This window comes from Squalius cephalus (genome assembly GCF_949319135.1).
Source record: "Squalius cephalus genome assembly, chromosome: 21".
Classification (NCBI taxonomy): domain Eukaryota; kingdom Metazoa; phylum Chordata; class Actinopteri; order Cypriniformes; family Leuciscidae; genus Squalius; species Squalius cephalus.
In genome coordinates, this window is record NC_137142.1 from 32,114,816 (window position 1) to 32,138,708 (window position 23,893).

Below are 23,893 nucleotides of genomic sequence, written 5' to 3' on the forward strand. Positions count from 1 at the left end.
AGAAAATAAAGGAAAACTATGGCATAAGTGGTGTATGCCAAGTATGTGTGTATATGCATGTGGAAAAACAGGGGTATGGTGCAAAGGCAGGGTTTGAGGTTTATAAAACCTTGACGACTAATTACACAACACCGCTGTTAACGAGCATTTCCCCTTAGGACAGACATTTCAGGTCAATAAAAGACATTTAAAAAAGCCAAACAGAAACAGACATACAAATGCAACACAGGCGTGCATCAGGAGAAGGGCATGTCAGTGACGCAAAACACGCTGCCACGCACGCCATGTGACACACACGTGAACAAATACACACACACACCTAGATAAATACAACCAGGTGAATGTGCCTAATACATGCTAACAGCAAATCTTCAATTATGTTTGTTTACTTTTGACTTTGCAGGCAAAGTTCAAATAGTGTTATTGTTCATGGATCTTTAAGTGAACGGATATGCCACAAGCGCACACGGTTCTGCACCTGATGCCAATTGCCCCTTTAAGATTTCTGCACGCAGAACCCTAGTTTATCAGTGCATGAAAAAAAGAGTCCTTCATATAGTACTATAGCAATAAAATGCAATAATTTAACCCATCTTAATCGGTTTCAAGCCACAGCCACACCTGACCATTGATGCTGTAATTACAGCAACATTTCTCAAGCTAAACAAGTGAAAATCACAACACCATTCAAGACAGTAAGAGACTTGAGCCGCAAATAAGCATTATAATGATTTCTGAAGGATCATGTGACACTGAGGACTGGGAGTATTGATGCTGAAAATTCAGCTTTTGTCTAAAACTTCTGAAAGGTAGTGTATATTTTGCTAACTAAGTAAAAAATGGAAGTTTGAAAAAGAATGTAAATAAAAAGTATGAGTGAGTATACGGCATCAACAGCACTGATGTCGGAGCGTCTGGCTAACAGCCTTGACGAGGTGATAAAAGCATGTTTCTGGTAAATGGTAACAATCTTCATTAGCACAAAGGGGAAGCAGAGTGCACATGTTTCCCTCCACGGTAATACCTTGTTTTGTTGGACGTGGTAAAACCACACTATATAAATACCACAGTAAATAAATATTTTAGTTGTTCAGTGCCATATTTTTTTTTTTAAAGCTACACTGTGTAACTTTTTAAGTTGATTCTTAGCAAAAACACTTTGTTCTATCAAAAGTATATGTGCTCATTCATGTGTAATTACTTCCACCAACTAATAAAGTATTCTCGTAAGCGTAAAATCTGCCTTTTATAATACATACGAGCGAGTCGCTTGAATGCTGGCAGCCATGTTGCGCCTCCATCTTGAAAATACATTCGCCAAAGAGGGACATACCTGTAAATTCAAGCTTCGCCTTTCGCGTTTTACACTCAGTGACACCGTGACGAATGCGAGGGGGAGATTACTCGTGACTGCCGGCAGATTTGAAATAATACGGCCATCGTAGGAGTTAAAACGCCCTCGGAATTGAAAGGAACAGAAACTAATATTCACTGGGTAGTCATATACAATTTCACCGCTAGATGGGGGAAAATATCACACAGTGTAGCTTTAAGAAAATAGGACTAGATGTTAAATTCCCTAATAAATCTGGTGTAATGAGATAACGAGTGAAGTTAGGGAGGGTTAAAAGGTGTTGGTGGGGGGAAATCAAGGGTTAAAAACTTTATATCAATTGCCATTTACATGAAACGAAAGAATATTTGTGCCATGCCACAGCACTTCTTTTGTAAAAGAATTAAAAAAAATTCTGAATGGAAAAACCAAGTCAATAAGTCTTTCAACCTCACTGCAATTTAACATCCCAAACATCAACAAACGTTTGCCTCTTCTGCTCCTCGATATCAAGGAAACACCACAAAGGGATCTCTTGATGATGGCAGTTGGACACGACAGAGATGATCATCTGTCAGGGACAATTTCACTTCACAGTCAACTCATTGTTTGCGTTCCAGTCCCATGTGTGTGTGTGGCCATGCCATGCTGCACAGAAATGTGTCTGGTCTGGACAACACATTTCACTTTTTCCATCGTTTCTTGACAAACAAACAACCCAACAATTACACTGCTACGCAGAGAGCCATTTCCACATGTTGTTTGTCTCACTGCGGCTCTACATCAGTCTCCTATAGACCACTGCGTAAATTAACATTGTTACTCATAGGTGGTATTACCCTAAGATTTTATATGAATATAATGCCTGTCAAAAATCTAAGCTAAATTTCCAAAATCAAAAAAAAAGAAGACATTTTGTATAAAAAAGATTCTGTGCAAAATCATTTTTAAGTAACTTTTATGACTGCCAATGGAAACTGTATGTGTACTTTGAGTTCTTCAGTAGAAACCAGAAGTGTATGATTATGAACCGTATGGAACTTCTGATGATTATGATTAAATCTGCTTTGAGACTATACTGGACCTGTGCAATTTCAAAGAGAAATCCTCTAAATTGGCCAAGACTTCGGCAAGAGAGGCAAATCTTATTGTACATTTGAAATATAAAAAAGACTTACCTCTAAAGGGGAGTCACAGAGGAACCTCTTAAACTGTGAGGGGAAAGAAGTAGAAAAGAACAGTGTTACTTTAAATTCAACTGCATGACAAAATATGAAATACACAAGTTAACAAAGTTATAGTTGGCAGGCAGTCTCATGTATACAGTTGAACACATTTGATATGGCCTTTGTATAATTTTTTTCAAATATCTCTCCTGTGGTTGTTGCATTACCATTATTAGGTTGTTAGCTAGCTCACATTACAAGACTTTTTGCACATTTAAAAACCAAGTTTGTTTTCCCACTGGCAATGTTATGGTGTTCATTCATGTCAGATTAGGCTTAAATAGCTATTATCCCAAATTCCTGCTCTCACACACAATCATGCACTATAGCAAAGTGAGAAAAGATTAATGGCAACATGTCTGCAAACAACATTTTGCAGTGTTGGGCTGGTAGCGATGCCCAAACAAACAAATCTATGCTTTAAATCTTCAATTGGACTTTCAACTGTTTTCAATTCATTTAAGAGCGTTTAAATAAACTTGGCTCTTTAACAACACACACAATAGCAACTTTTGCAATCACAGTGATGTAAGACATTTAATATCATTTACTTAATTTCAAAATGAGTAGCAGTTCGCTCATTAGTTTGTTTTGGCAAAAGTGAGGAGGAAGTAACTGGCTAGCATTGTGAAGAGAGCAAAAGCAAAATGTTTATTAAGGAGGTTTTAAACAACTTTATCTTTGGTGAAGTGGCCATGGTCTTGGTTTGTTTATCGATGACTGACTTACGGGACTTCTTTGTTTAGGTCACAAACAGGACTTAAGGACAATAGAGCATGCATGCATACAGACACACAATACGTGTTAGGACACAAAGCACGTATGAAAACCACGCACAGGGCACACAAAAGTGAACTCCATCTTGCATTATTTGCATTAAGTTAACTTTGCTCAACTTTGTCACATCTCTGTCTCCCACGCCATCTAAAAATCAATATTGAAAATGAATGACGTTCAATTGTGTTGTTGCTGCCCCCTGTAAATGTAATGAAAATCCTGATGCCTAAAATACTTATATAGTCACTAACAACTAACAAATAGGAAGTGTGAGACCAAACTGATCAGATAAAAGATCTTCATACAAACTTACAAACCACAGAAATGCATGAAAGCCACTAAACGGTCCACGATCATTGGCACTTTTCTCAATAGCATGTGTGCTGTTTTAGCTGGTTGTCACGGCTTATCCACAGGCCTGTGATACTAATATACCCTGCTATAATGGTGAAACAGTACAAACCAATGAGAGAGAAAGAGAGAGGCAGCTTATGCAAACTAAAAACGACAATAACGAACTAACACAAATGCACATTTCATCCCCTCCTAATATACAGACAAACACACACACACAGCCAGTCTGGTTGTAATCTGGCAAAACCAGGCTCCTGTGGTTTAAAATGCTGCAAAACAACAGTGAGCAGCTTTGCTTATTGGACAGCGAGAGGGTTGGAGAGAATTAGTCAGCAGTTACAAACTCCATATGGTGATTTTTGCATCTGCAATGTTTAGAGAACTAACAGCGAATGTGGGTTTGAAAACATCAACGGTTCTAAAATCAAACAATTTATGATTTTTGTTTCCATTAAATGTTCTTGAACATACAATTTTCAGAGAACTGTTTCAGTGTTACATACACTTAAAACTGTACGACTTAAATCAACAAATGGCTCCTTTGCAATAAGGCTCAATTTGCGGCGGTTGTGTAAGAGAAACGTATTGTTGGGAAAGTGGAAGTGAGAAAGATGGGATATGGGAGAGGGGTGTGGTGAGTCACTTAGGGGTAAAACCTGGCAAAGACTCTCTCCTGTGCTGCCAGGAGCTCAACAGTGGGGGTCCGTGGGTAACAGCTCAATGAGAAAGGGCAATGCGGGCAAAGCAGCCATGCATGTTTCCATTAGTCTTCTTGCTGATCTCCTGGAGCCTGGCAGTGAACACCCTGCTTGGTTATTAACTTAAGACTGGATAGGATGAGGATGCACAGATTTACATATGAAGAGTTCAGATGCAAAAGCCTCCAAGTGCCATCGGAAATTTTCTTCTAGAATGATCATTTTTATCAAGCTCGTATATTTAAGTTCAATAATTTCACTTAATTGGCAATGCAAATTACCTATTAATTGTCATTTAAGTGAAATTACTTAACCTATATATATATATATATACACACACACATTTACATGCACAAAAGGAAAAAGAAAAGAATGGGAAAGAAAAAGAAAAAGAAAATCAATTTGCTCCATCACCAAGCTCTCTTACTTCTCAACCTCTCCCCTAACCACCAACCATATTAGACACTTTTCACAATTCAATCAATTCCTGGTGGGAAAAAGTCTAGTTCTGTTCTACTTTTTTTTTTTTTCCTCCTTGAATGTCTTGATGTTGAAAGGAAAACCTCTTATTGGTCAACTACCCATGTCTTACATGACAAATGTTAAACACAAGCATCCATGCTTCTTTCACCATGGCTTTATTCTCTCTGTAGTCCTTCTTCAAATATGTTGTTCTGAGACGCTCCAAAATGGCCTTTTGTGAAAGCAAAAAGGTGAACTCTGACCAAAAGTAGGAAGTGAAATGGCTCAGCAGGGATTTGAAATTAAGCAGAACATAGTGAACGTTAGGGATTGGTCATTAATGGTCCATGAAATCTGCTGTTTAGATCAACCTACATCTGTCAGAGAGCTAATATAACTAGGTAATATCCTTATACATTGAAATTATTCAAGTGATGGGGAGTTTTAAGAAGAGAAACTTCTCATTTTTGGAAAATGGCATGCATCATTTAACTTCAAATGCATACATTAACATACATTAATATAGAACGTCTGAGACCCTACAGGATGATGGCATTAGTAAGAATAAACACAGACGGTATGAATCGATTTGTGTTCCTCCTCTCCTCCCCGGAGGTACTCCTAATAATTAGTCAGTGTGCCATTAGAAATAAATTCAGTATTTACAGGATTTGTTGTGCTGAAAATCAGTGCCACATGTAGATCAGTCACTACAACAACAGAAACCCCTGCCTCTCTCTCTCTCTGTGTGTGTGTGTGTGTGTGTGTGTGTGTGTGTGTGTGTGTGTGTGTGTGTGTGTGTGTGTGTGTGTGTGTCTTCCACTCACAATAAAGGGGTGTTTATACTGATTTCAAGCAACAAAATGACTAGAAGTCCTGCATTTTCATACATTTTTAGGGAAATTAGTTACTGCATAATCCAAAATCCAAAAGTATAACTTCATCTCAAAATGACTTTGATGTAAGAATTCATTCAATTATTAAGATATCATTCAAAAGTTTGGGGTCAGTAAGTTTCATTAAAGAAATTAATACTTTTATTCAGCAAGGATGCATTAAACTGATCAAAAGTGACAGTAACAAGATTTATAATGTCACAAAAAAATTATATTTCATATTTATGCTGTTCTTTTTAACTTTCCATTTATCAAAAAATCTTTAAAAAATGTATCATGGTTACTACAAAAATATGAAGCAACACAACTGGTTTCAACATTTATATTAATAAGAAATGTTTATTGAGAATCAAATCAGCATATTAGAATGATTTCTGAAGGATCATGTGACACTGAAGACTGGAGTAATGATGCTGAAAATTCAGCTTTGATCACAAGAATAAATTACATTTTACTATATATTCCAATAGAAAACAGTTATTTAAAATTGTAATAATATTTCACAATATTACAGTTTTTAATGTATTTTTCATCAAATAAATGCAGCCTTGGTGAACAGAAGAGACTTTCAAGGGTATAGTGTAAGTTCACATAAATCAAATGACAAAAACAATGTAATTTCACACAGACAGGGAAATGAATCTTGCTGAAGTAGCTTTGCAACACATTTTCTTCAGGGCCAGATCCACCACCAAAGGGTACGAGGAGGTAAAGTATGAAGGAAGAAAAATAAGGGAAGGAATGGGCTGAGAGACAAGAGACTTCAGGAAATCCCCACCTCAATTTAAACACACAGACCAATGTCTCATATCTGAGTGCAATGTCTCGGCTATAATGCTCACGAGGCTGTGCTAATGCAAACATACGAACACCTTCCGCACTATAAATAGAGCTCTGTTATGGCACTAGGAAAGAATCTGGGAGACTGACGGCTCTGACGACTTCATTCATTTCCTGAGAATTAATTAATTTGCTGTTGGCAGAGCCGGGCCAGTTTCCAGGCCTAAGGGGGGCAAAGGCTTCTCTCAGGTTACAGGGAATATCAAGTAGGTCCACGTCCAGTTCACCCTCAGCATCTGTGTACCAATTCGTCTTAACAGCAAATACGTGATTAAGGCCCGAAAGAGCTTCTATTAATGCACAATCAACACAATGCAATTGCAAGTCTGTGGCGGTAACAAACCTTGAGGTTTCAAGAAGATGTCAAGAGTTTCTTTCAGATATGTTATCAATATGTTATCGAGTTACAGTATAAACATTGATGAACTGGGAAGCAGTTATAGTATTTGATAAACTGTTCCTCTGCCAAAAGGAACAGTAAAAAACATTAACAAAATATTTATGTAATTACAACCCAAACTTTTGAACAAATAGGTATTTGTGAAGAGTACACAACACACATACAAGAAAAAAAACGGTACAAACAAAATGTACACAAACCACAGATCAATCCTCTATTAAAGGGATGGTTCAGAGTAATTTCAACCTAGGGTCCTTTGCACCATGACCTCAGGAGTTTATTTAAATAACACTTGCCTGACGGCTTATGCTACCACTAACCCGGACGTCGACGTCACTTCCGTGATTTGGGAAAAGCCCGTAAAAGTCCTGGCAGAAAGCGATGCATAAGGATGTAGTTTAACAACGCCCAGTTCCAGGAATGCACTAATATTTTGTTGGTAGTACCAGTTTGCAACAATTATTAGTTAACACTAAGTTGTCAACACTTCGGAAAAAATAATAAAAATGCATTGCTTTCTGCCAGGACTTTTACGGGCTTTTCCCAAATCACGGAAGTGACCTCGACGTCCGGGTTAGCAGTAGCATGAGCCATCAGGCAAGTGTTATTAAAATAAACTCCTGATGTACTTACAAACTTTCCAATGCCTCGTTTTATGAGTACAGAACCTATTTGTACTACTGTAGAAGTTTGGTACCATTCTGGGCATTATTAGTGGGGTAATTTACGAGACACATCCTTGGATCCATTAGCGTCTGCACTAAGCCATCCGGCTGATCTCTCTAAATAAGCTCTAACTTTAATGATGTTCGACCAAGGGAAAAAAAGCTTCTGAGGGGGTGTTTGGCTCGATGTCATGGTGCAAAGGACCCTAGGTTGAAATTACTCCGAACCATCCCTTTAACCTGTCAATCGACTTAATCATCAAGCTACAGTGTCTGCAATGGGACGAATCTAGATCTGTCGCTGGCGTTTGCTTGATACTCTTTCAGCTCCAAAGCACCTCTAAAGCACCAAGAATGTATATGACTTGGTGTCTTTAGACATATGGTTCATTCTTAACACAACAACCCCTTTCCCTTTATACTCAAAAACCCTCCAAACTCAATTACATTTAAGATGAAACCACACTTTCACTATATTCATGACCTGTTAGACATTGTTCAGTATGGCTGAACCACCAAATCATCAGTTTTTTTTTAAATCACTCTTTATATAAAATTAGATTTATCTTTGCCTCCCTTTGTCCTCCTGACAGTGTTTTAATAATGTAAAGATTCCCTACAAACTCCCAGACTGCGAATGTACTTCTTTTATGACATGTAATTAAGTTATGGCTGTGTTTCACAGAGCAGGGTGTGTGTATGCGGCCCGGCCCAGTCTAAGACTGAAACAACACAATACAAGAGTTTTAACCGCTTACATCTCAGCAGATTCACCCAGTCCTAATTCACTCTCTACCAAAACACAGGTGAATTATTGGCCAATCCAATTCGAATGGAGGCCACTGTAAAATAGTTCTGCAAAGTAGCCTACTATATATTTACTAAATCTTTTCAACATGCAATATATTATTCACTGATGACATCAGACACAAATGAATATAGATAGACACAACGTTACAAACAAAACCCTTAGGTTGAGTTCACACTTGGCAGGTTTGGTTCGATTTAAACAAATTCTGGTGCGATTGCTCTGTTAGCGCGGTTGAATAAGTGTGAACGCTGCTATCCGAACCCTGGTGTGCACCAAACAAGCAGTCCGAGACCGCTGAAAAGACTGGACTGAAATATGAACGTAACATATAATATTTATCAATAAAGTCTCAAGCGATATGTCAGTAAATATGTTAATGGATCTGTAGTATACTTAGTATGAAATAAAATGTATTTATGTATAGGTTTTTTTTTCACTAGGGGAAGTTCAGTCAGCACTTTGCAGGCATAGATTCTATGCAGGTCTAGCAAAAAGCTAATGCATTTGAGAGAAGTGTGCATATATTTGTGAGTTAGTGAGCAGAGCTTCAGGTTAGTCTGTGTTTCATGCAGTTGTGAATGGGCCATGTTGAAGTGTGTACCTCGCTCTCCCCGCACTCGGACGGAGCATCGCCATGAACGGTCATCTGGTAGCGGGCGTACAGCGCCACTGACTGCTTGTACGACGCCAGGAAGTCCGGGTCCTCAAAGCTGACCGGCACTAGCCTCACCTTCAGAGTGATGGAGGGATGATTAGAGGGAGGAGAAGACAGGCGAATAAGAGAGACGGAAGGGTAATGGGAAATGGAAAAAAATGGGACATAGGATGGGGAGATTGGAGGGAAAGGAAAAGAGAGGAGGGTAATAAAAATGTGTTGATAAGGGGAATGGTTAATACAAATATATCAATGAAATGATTTAAACAACATACATAACATATGCAGTGTTTTTTGGGTTCATATTCACATTGCAAGCCAAAGTACCCATTCCAACTTTCTGTTCATGAGACCTTTGAAATGTGACCTATATCAGGCACTGGTCTGAACTGGCAGTTCTTATTTATATTCATTATGTTCTTTTAAGAACTCTTCACTTAAAGGTTCTTTGGGAATTGGGGAAAAAAAATGGTTCTTCAATGACATCACTGCAAAAACACGCTTTTGGAAGCTTTATTTTTAAGAGTGTAGTTTGTCATGTCTCCCCCTGTATTTTTGCACATTTCAGACTGAAACTTCATATAGTTCGACTGACTGATTGTTTTATGATCCAACAGTAAATTAAATAAGCAATTGAACAGTTAAAAATATAAATCACATGAATTCTGACTGTTCACATCATCACTTTTGGCATATGAAAGTGGTTCAGAATGGAATTAAACTTATCAAATGCAATGTGATTTGTGCTGATCACAATGAGACCCAAAAAAAACTGATTTGCGTGAAGATTCTTAGAATCGATATTGCATCTTCTTAAATAAAGACAGTAAATAAATATGAACCCAAAAATAAACTGTAAAAAAAATTAACTGCATTCCCAAGCTGTCTTACACTTTACTTTTTTAATTAAAATGCTTTCATTTTTTTAAAGCATTTAAAAATTGCTTCAAACCATTTAAAGAAGGTTTTTTTGTAGTGATGAACAACATGTCTGTCACCATACCAATATTGGTTAATTATCGGTCTGATTAGGCTGATATTAGAATTAATTAAGGCATAATTTAGAGAAAAAATCTGTTAAACAGTTTATATTATAATGTTCTGAATCTGCACCTGAAACACTTTGAAGCATGTACAGATATACAGCACATGCAAATATATTATGTAGATCATCATACTGGCATGTTATCAGCCATTGTGTACAAAATAATTATGGTTTGAACACCAGTAAGCCATGTCCTACATTAAAAAATAATAATAATAATTCAAGCAACAGAGTAACTTTCTGTGTTTCAGTGTGGAGTAAGACAGGAAAGGGAATGTGCATTATTGATTAAAGTCAGAGTTTGAGGGTAAATGTAGGGAAAGGGAAGGGGTTGAAGGTGAGGCTTGTGCACTGAGGCCTTGAAGCTCTGCTCAAGATCTAAAATCATATTCCCTAGACTATCAATGAACCTGAAGAATTACAGGTTAACACCTCATGCTGAAGGTGCTGGGGGATAAGTAATGATCCCTCGACAAAATAAAAAGCTTGTTCTACCTCTTCCAATGTGATGAGCCATACAAAAATCAGCAGTCTGAGGCAAAAATATCATCAATAACATGACATCCTTCAATGTACATACACACACACAAAGCATTCACAGCCAATTCAAGAACTTAGAAATGTCAATAAGCTAAAGCGAAAAGCACATATGTTTAGAAAAGTCAAAGATTGAAGTACTTTATAACACCAATTCAATCCAACTCAAAACTAAAATTCCCATACGCAGCTTTCTATATGTTCTCTAATATAGTAAAATAACCAACTTAAAGCTGTTCAAGTAAGCTAAGGTGTTTTTCTAGTAGCATTTTATAAATGTGTGTTCCAGTCACAATCCTAGTTTGTATTTGGAATGACAGAAACATGTCTCCAACGGATTTACAATCAGTTTGACCGACTCATTACAGACATCACAGCATATGTTTGTTACAGCATGCAACTAGCAATGTGCTTGTGCACCGATCTCATTCATAATTCATTAAGCATTCCACAGTACCCAGTCATGAAATATGAAACTGTTAAGCCGTTGTGTTGTTGATTCAGCAAACACTGATGATGACAGAAATTATGTTAATGGATTGTAATTTCTCACATTAGTCAGCAAATTACTCAAACTTCGAAAAGAAAATTGTAGAGAGGTCAGAGCCGTGGTTCATGTGCTTTGACGCATTAAGCTGTGGTGCTCATGTGAGGGACGAAGGTTTAAGATCTCTTTCCCATTTTTCCTGCTCATCCTTCCTTCCCTTTACATAAACAGTGGTAAAATGCCACATAGTCATAAGAGCAAGATTTTTAAATACATTTTTGTGTGGGGGAAAAAACTGAGGCTGAATGAAAATTACACGGGCACATCATGAGCAAAAGCACATTGAATGAAGGTTCACTACCTACAAGAAGATGTTTGACTAAAATTGCAGTTTCCTAGTTTGGCTTATGAAGAGGAAAGAGGAGGTAAAATAACTGTGTAAGAACCCAAACATCTTAACAGCAACAAACTCCTCGTTTTACACGAGCACCTGTAGAAACACTGCCCACACAGTGCGTATAGGAGCGTTTTCCTCATTTCCTTGCCATTCGTCCTCTTTTCAGGATTACACTCCATACGGTTTCACAGAGTTTCCATGGCTTACATCCATTTATTTAGCCTTTCCTCATTTCCTGTCTGCTTGCTCTCAGTTTCCTCCTTCTCACTGCTGTTTTAAAACACTGCTCTTTAATTGATTTTAACTCACTGTGATTTTCTTTTTTGCTTCCAGGTGAACATGCTTTCTACCTCATGCTTTTCACCCATCTTGGACCCTTTCCGCCCCATGCATCACAGATGCGTTCCCTTTTTCTTGTTGAATGTCTTATATACACAAATGTAAGCTGATGTCACAATCCTCAAAATATTATTTGGTTTAGAGATCAAAGTAGGAGCATGGCCATGTCAAATGTGCTCAGTGGCTAGACAGAGAAAGCCCCTCAGCTCTGGATCCCCTGACCTGGCTCTCGGTAGGCTTGTCAGGCGGGTCCTTGTGAATGGCCATCTGGTAGAGTTTGTACACTTGGTATGAGGCATCAAACGAAGCTTTGAACTGTGGACTGGGAGGGCTGGAGCGCACTAGCCTCACCTTCAACATGAGGATGAGCATCAAAGGGTTAAACAGAAAAATTACAGATTCTTTCCAAGAAACAAGCCAAGTAAGTACAGTGAGAGAACAGTGAGAAAGGAACATCTTATGATTTGGAATGGAAACAGAATTAAAAAAAAGTTGTACGTGCTGTTTTCTTTATAGCACAAGGGTGAATCTAATGAAACCGTTCCAATATTTACAACAAAAAAAAAGGAAAAAAAAAATAATAAAGAAATATGAAAACCTATTTGTCATAAAAGTAAATAAAGCTAATTTGTAATTTAAATATTTTTGCATTGTGACCATTTTTATGACATTATATTGAAAACAATTAACACATAAGTAACTGCAAAAAAACATTGTATAAAAATAATAAATTAGTAGTAGTGCATTTAAAGTATGCAGATCAAAAAAATTAAAATAATTTAGCATTAATTGAAAAAAAAAGACTATTACTGTAATGGAAATCTGATCAAAATTAATATGAAAATAATGGATAAAACAAAATTAAATTATCCAGCTGCATAGAAATTAGTATTTGAAAAAAAAAAAAGAAGTGATTTATGTGATTTGAAAGAAATGTGACAAACATATATAATATATATAATTATATATAATTTGAATGAGATTGACTCATACACTGGCAAATCAGTGGTCCTTATGCTTACTGCTGCTTACGCCCCAACAAATGAAGAAAACAGGAGAATGTAAAAAAACAAAAAAACAAAGAAACATGAAAGAGACACATATTCATCATATTACAGCCTTTGTTTGTTTGGGTGATATTCAGCATGAGTTCAGCCAGAAAAGATTATAGATCATATGAAAGGGTGACTCTCGTGAAAACATAACAGGTCATATTTCAACCTAAAATTAAAATGAAAAACATATCTTTGCATGAACAAATTATGAACTTATTATACTATATGACCCAAAATATTAATTATGATTCACCCAATAATATAATTTAGAAAAATCAAGTGCATATAGTGGTGTATTTTCTCAACAGATTTTAGAAGAATGTTACTGTGTCCAGAAACCTGTTCATTGATAAAGAACCACTTCCTGGTCCTCCAAGTAATGCAAACTATAGAGAAGATGAGAACACATGACTTCCTGCACTAATGATTAAACACAGACCTGCAGTGAATCCATCTCAAAGTGTCTCCTTATATACGGTTACAAAGGAAACGTCCTGAATTTCTAGGCAAAGTTGAACTGGCTTTCATTATCACATTAGCAACCACAGTCAACCACTGGAAATTGTGAAAAGCTATAACAATGACCAATACTTTCAAATTTCAAAGGAAAAATTATTTTAAAAAGTAGCTATATAAATGAATCCAACCAGTAGCTATAAATATAAATGAATGGGTGATTTAAAGTAGTACAATACAGGTTTAAATTTGGCACGTCAAGATGCATTACACCAGGTTAATAATACCAAACATAACTTATGCTTTCTGTACACCTAAAGACTTTGAAAAGATTTAGAAAAGACTTTATAAGATTATCAGCTCACATCTAAAGACTTGGGGTTCACAGTTTTTAGTCTCAGACTAAAGATTTTACAAACATTGAATCTTGTAGTGACACTATTTACAAGACTACAACTAGATTATTTTAGCTTTTTATTCCCACCAAATTCCTCCTATCATGCTCAGCAGTGATTTAACAAAAATGGAGGAGAAGCAGCTAAAGTTAGATATCAACATGTATCACATTATGTTGCATGATCCAAAATATTTCTGAAGGTAGGCCTACAGTGGTGGTATATAAGATAAGATCTCTCCTTCACACATTTGGGGTGAAGGAGTCTATCGCTAAAGGAGCTGCTCAGTGCAGTGATGGTGTTCTGCAGGGGGTGGGAGTCACTGTCCAAATTATGTGATTATCATAATTAAATAATAATTAAAATAATAATAATATTAATAATAAATTATCATTATTATTAAATTATATAAAGGCAACCATACAGTCATGTGAAAAAAATAGGACACCACGAAAGCCTGTCTATTTTTCAACATATGGACATGTAATAACAATTTGAACAATACTGAAGGACCCTGTGATTTAACTAAACTATTTAAAAATAAGGAAGGCCTTTTTAAGACTCTCTGTGAAATGTAATTTTAAAAGAATGCAATTTTTGAGGAGGAATAAATTAGGACAAATAATAAATTTGAGGGTACATAACCCCCATATATTTCCCCCACACTGCTTATGAGTGTGGAAAAGGATTTAAAAAGATATCAAAGGACTTTGACATCAGCCATTCCACAATTTAATGGTGATTTGTTTGATGGTATTGTTTAATTACAATAAATCACTTTCTTTTCCAGGAATGAAAAAAAAATCAAATTAGACATTGTTATGTGAACATTTCTTAATAAAGAGTTGACTATTTAATGGGATGACCTAACTTTTTCACATGACTGTATATGGGGGTTATGAATCTATATCATTATATGATGAGAACAATAGTTTGAACTAAATATCTTGAAAGGGTATAATTTTAAATGCTGTGTTGAAATTATGAACAAGTGTTTCACAGTGAATATTCGAGGGTACATAATACAAGAAAAGATACATATCTATCTACTATAGAATAGGCTACAGAGAATGGACAATACTCACAGCAAGGGTAGCGAATTTATTGGTTGTTGATTGTTTTACGTCACTATGACTACGCTAAGACTTGCGATAATATCAAACATGTTTGATATGAAAGACTAGAGAAAGACGGGCATAAATCGGGTCGCCGACTGCAGATTATCACCTCACATTTAAAGATCGAGACGACGGGAGCGCGCCGAGACTCCAGTAAGATTCCTAAAAAATGCCGGTCTTTAGTCTGGGACTGTGAAAATCCTTTGGTGTACGCCCGGCATTATTCTCATACATGATGGTGAATAATTCAAATACGCATATGCACTTACAAAATGCAGGTCACAATCATTAAATTACACGACAGACCAGTCATTCTGCGACAGTCTGAAGACAAAGTGAGACGAAGCCTCATTCAACTTGCTGTATAAGTGTGTAAAAGTCTAACATGAGTTTAAACGTTTAACTGTGTGGGATCAGATGTTATGTTTGATTAGTAAATCTGAGCTTGACATCTAACAGGATCATCAGTGTTTGCACAAGGACAAACTGGCCTCAGAATTGAGGCGGCAAATCGAAATCCAATCCTCCAAAAAAAACATTTAATTGACTGGCAAAGCTGTTCCTAATTAAAGGACCTCTCACTGAGACATTTTCATTGGACGAGGTGCTTATGGTTCACAAGTTCCCCAGAAGAGCATGATGGGGATTTAGATTCGCTTTTATTTTATTTGGCCCTCAATGCATATCTCTTATTATTGCTTGGCCAAGTTAATGAAGATATTTGCGACTTTTGTTTCAGGTAAACATAAGTAGAGTCTTTTAATCTGCTGGGCAATTCTCTTGAGATGTGGATATTTGATTAAGTGTGTAAGGAGTAACCAAGACAAAGAGAGCGCAGTGCTGTCAAAACAGCTCAGAGATTTCAAATTATATGGGAGGTGGAAGAGGGCAGAAGTAATGGCTTCACAAACTGGGATTTTAAAAGTTTGAAAAGTTATAATGTACCTTTACTGCCCTCTGCAGGAGCAGTTGGGGGATTTTGATAACCATATTCAATCATAATTAATCTTGAGAAGACACAGGCACCTATACTTTTTAAAGCAACTTTCTGGGTCTAGTACAAGTTAAAGGGTACATAACATGCACAGTTTCACCTAATCTCATGTTAATCTTGAGTACCTATAGAGTAGTAGTGCATCCTTAATATCTCAAAAAAGTGTTTAGTTTTATTATATTTAGAAAAGAAAAATACAGCTTTCCGATTCTCTCCGGAAAAAGCCGAGGTCCTGGAGGCGGAGCTATAGAGTCAAGCGGTAGTACTTGATTTCCAGCAAAAGACAGAAATCTGATCCAGTTGTACTTACATGAATGGGGTCTTTTATCACTGGGACCGCTCCACGTTTTAATAGCAAACGATTTGCAAATCCAGCGTCGACCTGAGCCTTGTTAATAAAACATTCGTCACTGAAACGACCAGAACACACAACCGCACTTCCTACACTCCGTTGCTGCCCCGGAAAAACAAACGGCATCCACTGTTCCTATAACACTGGGTTCTTTGGAAAACTGAACACGGTAAGCTTTCCCTCACATCCAAATACACACTTTTTTGGAGACATTCTTGAACAAATCCTATGCAGCGCTGCCGATGATTTCCTGTTGAAGCGCGTTGATGTGCGCGGTCTCGCTCTCCTCTAGTCGACGTGCGCGCGGGCGAGCTTTTCCGAGAGAAATGCTCATATAAGGAGTTGCACTCTGATCTACGTCATTAGATCCACGATCTAAAAAAAAACAGCCGAAACTTGTACCAACCCGGAAGTAAGATTTTCAGCATAGAAATTCTCCGTTATTCGTCCAAAATATTTTTTTAAAACTTTGCCCATGTTTAGCATGAGAATCTATCTCTTTAACACTGTAAACAACTCTGAATACATGAAACACCATTGTACCCCCCCTTTAACCTAGAGTGAAAGCAATTGTGGCACAATAATGATTTCAACAGAAAGTCTTTTGACTCATCGGGTTTTTTTAACTAAATCAAAAATCAGGGCGACAGTCAAGCACTTACGAGAGAAGTAAATGGAAAATGCAACTTTAAAATATATATAGTTTCAAATATTCACTACCACAGTGTCAGAGTAAAACAAGATAAGATACACCGGCGTTTTGCCAGATGAGAAGTTTATTCTATGTATCATCTTTTTACTACTTTAATTCATTTTACTCTAATTCATTTTATAACAGTATCATTTATATTTTTTTAATTCCTTTTATAACTGTTTTAATTTCCCTTGCTTTTATTTTGTGTTTATTTTCTATGCAAAGCAATTTGAACTGCCATAGTATGATTATTTGAATTCCTTTCAATGTTAAGCATTTTGAATAACTGTTTTAATTTTCCTTGCTTTTATTTTGTGATTATTTTTATTCCTTTCTATGTAAAGCACTTTGAATTGCCATAGTGTATGAAATGTGCTATATAAACTTGCCTTGCCATTTAAGTGTGGGGTCAGTACGATTTTTTTTATGTTTTTTAAAGAAGTACCTTATGCGTGGATCATTTCTTATTATTAACAATGTTGAAAAAAGTTGTGCTCCTTCATATTTTATTCGATTAGAAATATTTTGTAACATAATAAATGCCTAAATGTCAATTTTGATCAATTTAATGCATCCTTGTTGTATTATTTTACTCTTTACACAAAACACAAGGAGAGAATTTTAGACAAAATGTCCATGAAGTCTTTTTCCATACTATGAAAGTAGATGCAAACAGGGTTAAGTTACTTCAGAAGATTTGAAGTGATTTGAAGTACTTGTTGTATTTAGTATTTTTTGGGAGATTGGCATTTAAAAATCATTGTACTTTCAATGTATGGAAAAAAAAAGGCATTGCTCGCATGTTACAGAAGAAACAAAAGTGCTCTTCATTTTTCATTTTTGGGAAAACTATTCTTTCAACATGTATTGAACCCATAATATTCCCATAATTCAGCATCAAAAGCCCAAGGTAAAGCTAGAAGTAAAATGTGCCAAGGCTTCCTAAAGTAATCTTTTCCCTGTCAAACAATGAGAGCTTCACTTTGATTGTAGTGTGTATGATAAAACGCACTCCACACGCGTCTGATTGGTTGTATGTAAACATCTCATTAGGCTGGGTGTCTCTGAGGTCCTTCTCCGAGGGCTTAACGACCCCACAACTGAGATTTACAGAAATGAGCCCTAACACCCCTATTTCACAAGAGATAAAGTGACGTCTGGAAAGGAAACGTGTGATACTCCACGCACTGCTTTAATAGCATTCGTTTTCATTATGTGCCAAAGAGATAAGTGGTAACAAACAGACTTCAAGGACGGAGCTTAACCAGCATCAAACTACACTCTTACGGTTTATATATCCACACAAGGGTCTGACACGCAAACTACATTGTTGAATAAATAAATGCACAAATTGTTTGTTTGCAAGAGAAAGTTCATAATGATAAAAAAAAAAAAAAAAGAGTTCAGCTTGCTTTTTGTCTGCAAATGCAGAGGATTTTATCATGTATTGTTTCTAAAGTGAACCACTAACCTTGTTCAGATGACAGTGACATTGACTGCTATCCACTTAAGATAATTGAATGACATATTGAAGTCAATCAAATCAATCCAGTCAACAAGCTAATTGAGGGATGAATCGCCCCAGTGCCGTCTCCAGGGACAATGACGTTTGGGGTATGAGATGGCCTTTCATACAGACTTGCTTAGAACGCAAAAACACTGGCTGTTTACCCATGCTGACTTCACCCAAGCAATCACAGCAAAAGCAGGAGAGGATTGTTTGTGAAGAGAATGGCCTGGAATATTTCCCCAGGATACTGGGAAACCACTGTGTGAGATAGCTGCAGTTTTGAGATTGGTGCAGGGTCCATTTTTATTGGTGCATCTTCTCCTGCTTTGGCCAGTTTAGTTACTTGACCTCAAAGAAGTATTACATACAAGCAAAGTTCATGACTTACCTCTAAACGGTGCAGCGGGTCATTGGGTAAGTACTCTGTAATGAATTCCTCCAATGATTTGGGCTGATTAGATGAAGATTTTGATGGGGCTGGACTCGGAGAATAAGAAACCGTTTCTTGCTGCTTCAGTTGCTCCTTCTGAAGTCGTTTCTCTTTCCTAATGTCCTTAGCTTTCCGACACAGAGGCCTGTTGGGGTCGGCTCCCTTACCTAGAATTAAGAAGACAACCATGATTGGAGATATTTTCACGTTGATTAACTGTCTTAATGACAGGCCAAGCATTATTGCATTGAATTTTCAGCATCATTACTCCAGTCTTCAGTGTCACATGATCCTTCAGAAATCATTCTAATATGATGATTTGCTGCTCAAGAAACATTTACTATCAATGTTGAAAACAGTTTTGCTGCTTCATATTTTTGTGGAAACCGAGATTTTTTTCTCCAAATCATTTGATGGAGAACATTAAAAGGAACTTTATCTTTTGTAACATTATAAATGTCCTTATTTTAATTACTTTTTATGAATTGAATGCATCCTTGCTGAATACAAGTATTATTTTCTCTTTTTTATATATATATATATATATATATATATATATATATATATATATATATATATATATATATATATATATATATATATATATACATACACACTCACCTAAAGGATTATTAGGAACACCTGTTCAATTTCTCAATGCAATTATCTAATAAACCAATCACATGGCAGTTGCTTCAATGCATTTAGGGGTGTGGTCCTGGTCAAGACAATCTCCTGAACTCCAAACTGAATGTCAGAATGAGAAAGAAAGGTGATTTAAGCAATTTTGAGCGTGGCATGGTTGCTGGTGCCAGACGGGCCGGTCTGAGTATTTCACAATCTGCTCAGTTACTGGGATTTTCACGCACAACCATTTCTAGGGTTTACAAAGAATGGTGTGAAAAGGGAAAAACCTCCAGTATGCGGCAGTCCTGTGGGCGAAAATGCCTTGTTGATGCTAGAGGTCAGAGGAGAATGGGCTGACTGATTCAAGCTGATAGAAGAGCAACTTTGACTGAAATAAACACTCGTTACAACCGAGGTATGCAGCAAAGCATTTGTGAAGCCACAACACGCACAACCTTGAGGCGGATGGGCTACAACAGCAGAGGAAGCCACCGGGTACCACTCATCTCCACTACAAATAGGAAAAAGAGGCTACAATTTGCACAAGCTCACCAAAACTGGACAGTTGAAGACTGGAAAAATGTTGCCTGGTCTGATGAGCCTCGATTTCTGTTGAGACATTCAGATGGTAGAGTCAGAATTTGGCGTAAACAGAATGAGAACATGGATCCATCATGCCTTGTTACCACTGTGCAGGCTGGTGATGGTGGTGTAATGGTGTGGGGGATGTTTTCTTGGCACACTTTAGGCCCCTTAGTGCCAATTGGGCATCGTTTAAATGCCACGGCCTACCTGAGCATTGTTTCTGACCATGTCCATCCCTTTATGACCACCATGTACCAATCCTCTGATGGCTACTTCCAGCAGGATAATGCACCATGTCACAAAGCTCGAATCATTTCAAATTGGTTTCTTGAACATGACAATGAGTTCACTGTACTAAAATGGCCCCCAGAGTCACCAGATCTCAACCCAATAGAGCATCTTTGGGATGTGGTGGAACGGGAGCTTCGTGCCCTGGATGTGCATCCCACAAATCTCCATCAACTGCAAGATGCTATCCTATCAATATGGGCCAACATTTCTAAAGAATGCTTTCAGCACCTTGTTGAATCAATGCCACGTAGAATTAAGGCAGTTCTGAAGGCGAAAGGGGGTCAAACACAGTATTAGTATGGTGTTCCTAATAATCCTTTAGGTGAGTGTGTATATATATATATATGTATATATATATCCACAAACTTTTAAAGGGATACTCCACCTTTTTTTTCATATTAAACTATGTTATTCCCTTAACTAAGACGAGTTGATACATACCTCTCTCGTCTCAGTGCGTGCACTAAAGCGCAACGTTTTGTTTTGTGTCACCGTCCTAGGTCGAGTTACACTACTCGAGTAACTGTATTTAAATAGGGAAAACGTTGAGGTGTTTGGTAGCTTCTCTGCTTGGCCCATATTGAATGAACTGGGCTAAGCTAAGTGCTAACAAAGTTTCGCCGCAAGACAGAGCGAGAGACGAGAGAGGTATGTATCAACTCGTCTTAGTTAAGGGAATAACAGTTTAATATGAAAAAACGGTGGAGTATCCCTTTAAATGGTAGTGTATATTTAGCACAACAGGGACAACTTTATTGATGAAGAATTCATTTTTATTATTGATGCTTTACAAAGTAAGGCATGACTTTAAAAACTTTGTGACAATTTGCCACTATACAACATACATTATTTGTCACTACTGACCAGACTGACCGATTACTGATAAAAACCCTGAACTCTCAAGATATTGGCATTAACAAGATTCTACAAAATAATTAGAAGGAAAAGTTAATTTGTTAAAGGGGTCATGACATGAGAAATCAAATTTGCCTTGATTGAATATGTCAAACAAGGTCTTTGTACCATTAAAACATCCTGACACTTGCCCACACTGGATGCAAACGTTGTGTCAAAACAAGCAAATAGAACCCATTATAAATCACTAGCGATGTCTACACTGGATACAATGTCAATGTATGGTCAAGTTATGTTTACCACAGGCTTAAAGGTTCTTTCAGGTTCTGACGTCATACCTGCACCAATCTATAGCGAGTGACCGTTGATACTCTTTCCTTTGCAATGGCGTTAGCCAATCATAACTCGTTTACTGACAAGCCCCTAAAAAACTGATCAGACGGTTAGAATGAAGGTTGAAAATAACTGTTTACAGATATTAGTTTCTTTGCTTTATTTTGTGCAACTTAACATTATAAGAGAACCTCAAGGAATATATTAAAATAATAAAATTAACCAAGTCATGACCCCTTTAAAATAAACATGATACTGCATTTGCATTTTAGTTTTATAATTAAAGGAGCAAATTAAAGGTGGAGAACTGCTTTCATCCATTATTCATTTATTGAATGGTGTCAAGTTGGTGTTTTTACGTTGTTCTAAGTTATTCAACTTAAGTAATTCATCTTTTTTCTTCTTTTAACATTTAGATAAAATGTGTACTGATGAATTGTGCACATTAAGACCAGCGAAGTAACCGGGGCCATTTTGATTTCATACTGACTTGGTTAACTACATGTGGCATGTGTAATTTTTAAGAACATATGCCCACAGGCAGAGGCACACCCTGTGTCTAAAATATGTCAAATAAATAGTTCTGCACAGTGGAAAACTTGACATCTCCAAAAAGAGCAGAGGAAAACCAGCAGCAGGAGTCTAAAAACCTGAGGGCCGAGATCCCCAATGAAACAAAACTAAGCATCCATTTACAGACTACCACATAAACTGTGCGGCATGTTGCTGGTGATATCTGGTAGAGGGGCGAAGACTACAGGAGAGGTATAATCAATAACAGGTCTTGAGTACATCCCACATTTGGAGCCGTTTTGCTGGGTGTGAGAGCATGTTTCCATTAGCGGCTCGCGGGCACATTCGCTAACCGTAGGAGTGTGTGAAAGCAATCCTTTGAGCGAGTTACGAGCACGATGTGTGCGCTCCAATGAGTCGTCCAGTTAGCATTAGTAAACGCAGGGCCGAGTCCTCCCGTTTAGATGGAAGTCATTTGCGCTCCTCTGACATCATGACATCATCGCAGCTGTAAAACAACACGGGCTCTGTTTGTTGACACCCGCTGCTTTTGCGAGGACTGTTCAGACCACTCGCACGTTTAAATGAAAGTGTCAAGATGGTTGTTCATTTTCCCTAAAGGAAACTGAAGGAGGTGGTAATCCCAGATTGGGAATGACAGGCAGGGCTGGTCAGGAAAGGGGGGGACGGATAGGGTCATTGAATCAGTCACGGTTTCAGAGTGTGCAACAGCAGCCCTGGCAGTCAGCCATCCATTTACTACTGAGAAAAGATTAGAGAGTGAGCTTTATGGTGTACAGTAATGGTGTAATGCTAAAATAACACTCGGACACACACTCCAGTCATGAACTTGCAGTGCAGTTTATCTCTGACAACGGTCAACCACTCAATCACCTTATTTCACCTAAAAATGTTCATAATTCGGAGGCATTTCTAGCTATATTACATTTCCGAGGATAATTTAAGAGGTGTTTGCTGGCGCAAAACTTGCTCATTTGATTTTAGGATGCTTGGCTGGGGATTACAACGCATTTGCCAAAGTCTCTGTGATACAGACATGGCTCTAGGCGACTCTGAGCTGATTAACTGGCAATTATGAAAACAGACACACATATTTGACACAAGAAGTGTTTGTAATTGCAAAATTAAATGGTTCACATCCTGCCCTATTGGTCAAGAACCATTTGTTGGACTGAGCAATCTAAAACAGTTTATGTGTGATAATGTATATTAATCTTTGGCCGTATATATCTGTGTATACAGTACAATAACCCGCTCACTCCCTCTCTTTCTCTCGAGCCCCCCCCCCTCAATCTCTCTGGACCAGGGCCAGTCCCTCGGAGTGCTCCCGGCATCCCATGTCAACAGTTTACACGCCGACATCCTGTTTGGAGCAATAAGGAAAGCAGGGCCATTTCCTGCCTGTCCCTGTGCCAGCCGTCGACGAGCGTCAGCCTGCCATCAAACCCTTTCAACCCGGTGAGAGAGAGAGAGAGAGAGAGAGAGAGAGAGAGAGAGAGAGAGAGAGAGAGAGAGAGAGAGAGAGAGAGAGAGAGAGAGAGAGAGAGAGAGAGAGAGAGAGAGAGAGAGAGAGAGAGAGAGAGAGAGAGAGAGAGAGAGAGAGAGAGAGAGAGAGAGAGAGAGAGAGAGAGATCGCATCTCACAAAACCTGTCAGGGGCGTATAAATCAAATAAAAACTCATTAAAATAAGGAATTATATACTGCATAAAAAAGGATGACTATTTATAAAACCATTATGATT

At 37.6% G+C, this 23,893-nt stretch overlaps 1 protein-coding gene across 5 annotated transcripts in view; it reads right to left on the minus strand.

Moving 5' to 3' along the window:
- Window positions 1-23,893, minus strand: part of ate1 (arginyltransferase 1) — an 82,343-nt gene that overhangs the window by 43,000 nt on the left and 15,450 nt on the right. For 2 of the 5 annotated variants that reach the window (XM_079854615.1, XM_079854613.1), the window contains exons 6-8: window positions 18,885-19,093; window positions 9,064-9,192; window positions 2,512-2,544 (exon numbers count right to left, since the gene is read on the minus strand). In XM_079854615.1, coding sequence (XP_079710741.1) covers window positions 2,512-2,544; window positions 9,064-9,192; window positions 18,885-19,093 — 371 coding nt within the window. Of the gene's footprint in view, window positions 1-2,511; window positions 2,545-9,063; window positions 9,193-12,144; window positions 12,274-18,884; window positions 19,094-23,893 lie in introns of all 5 variants that reach the window. The other 3 variants (XM_079854614.1, XM_079854612.1, XM_079854616.1) reach the window with 2 other exon arrangements.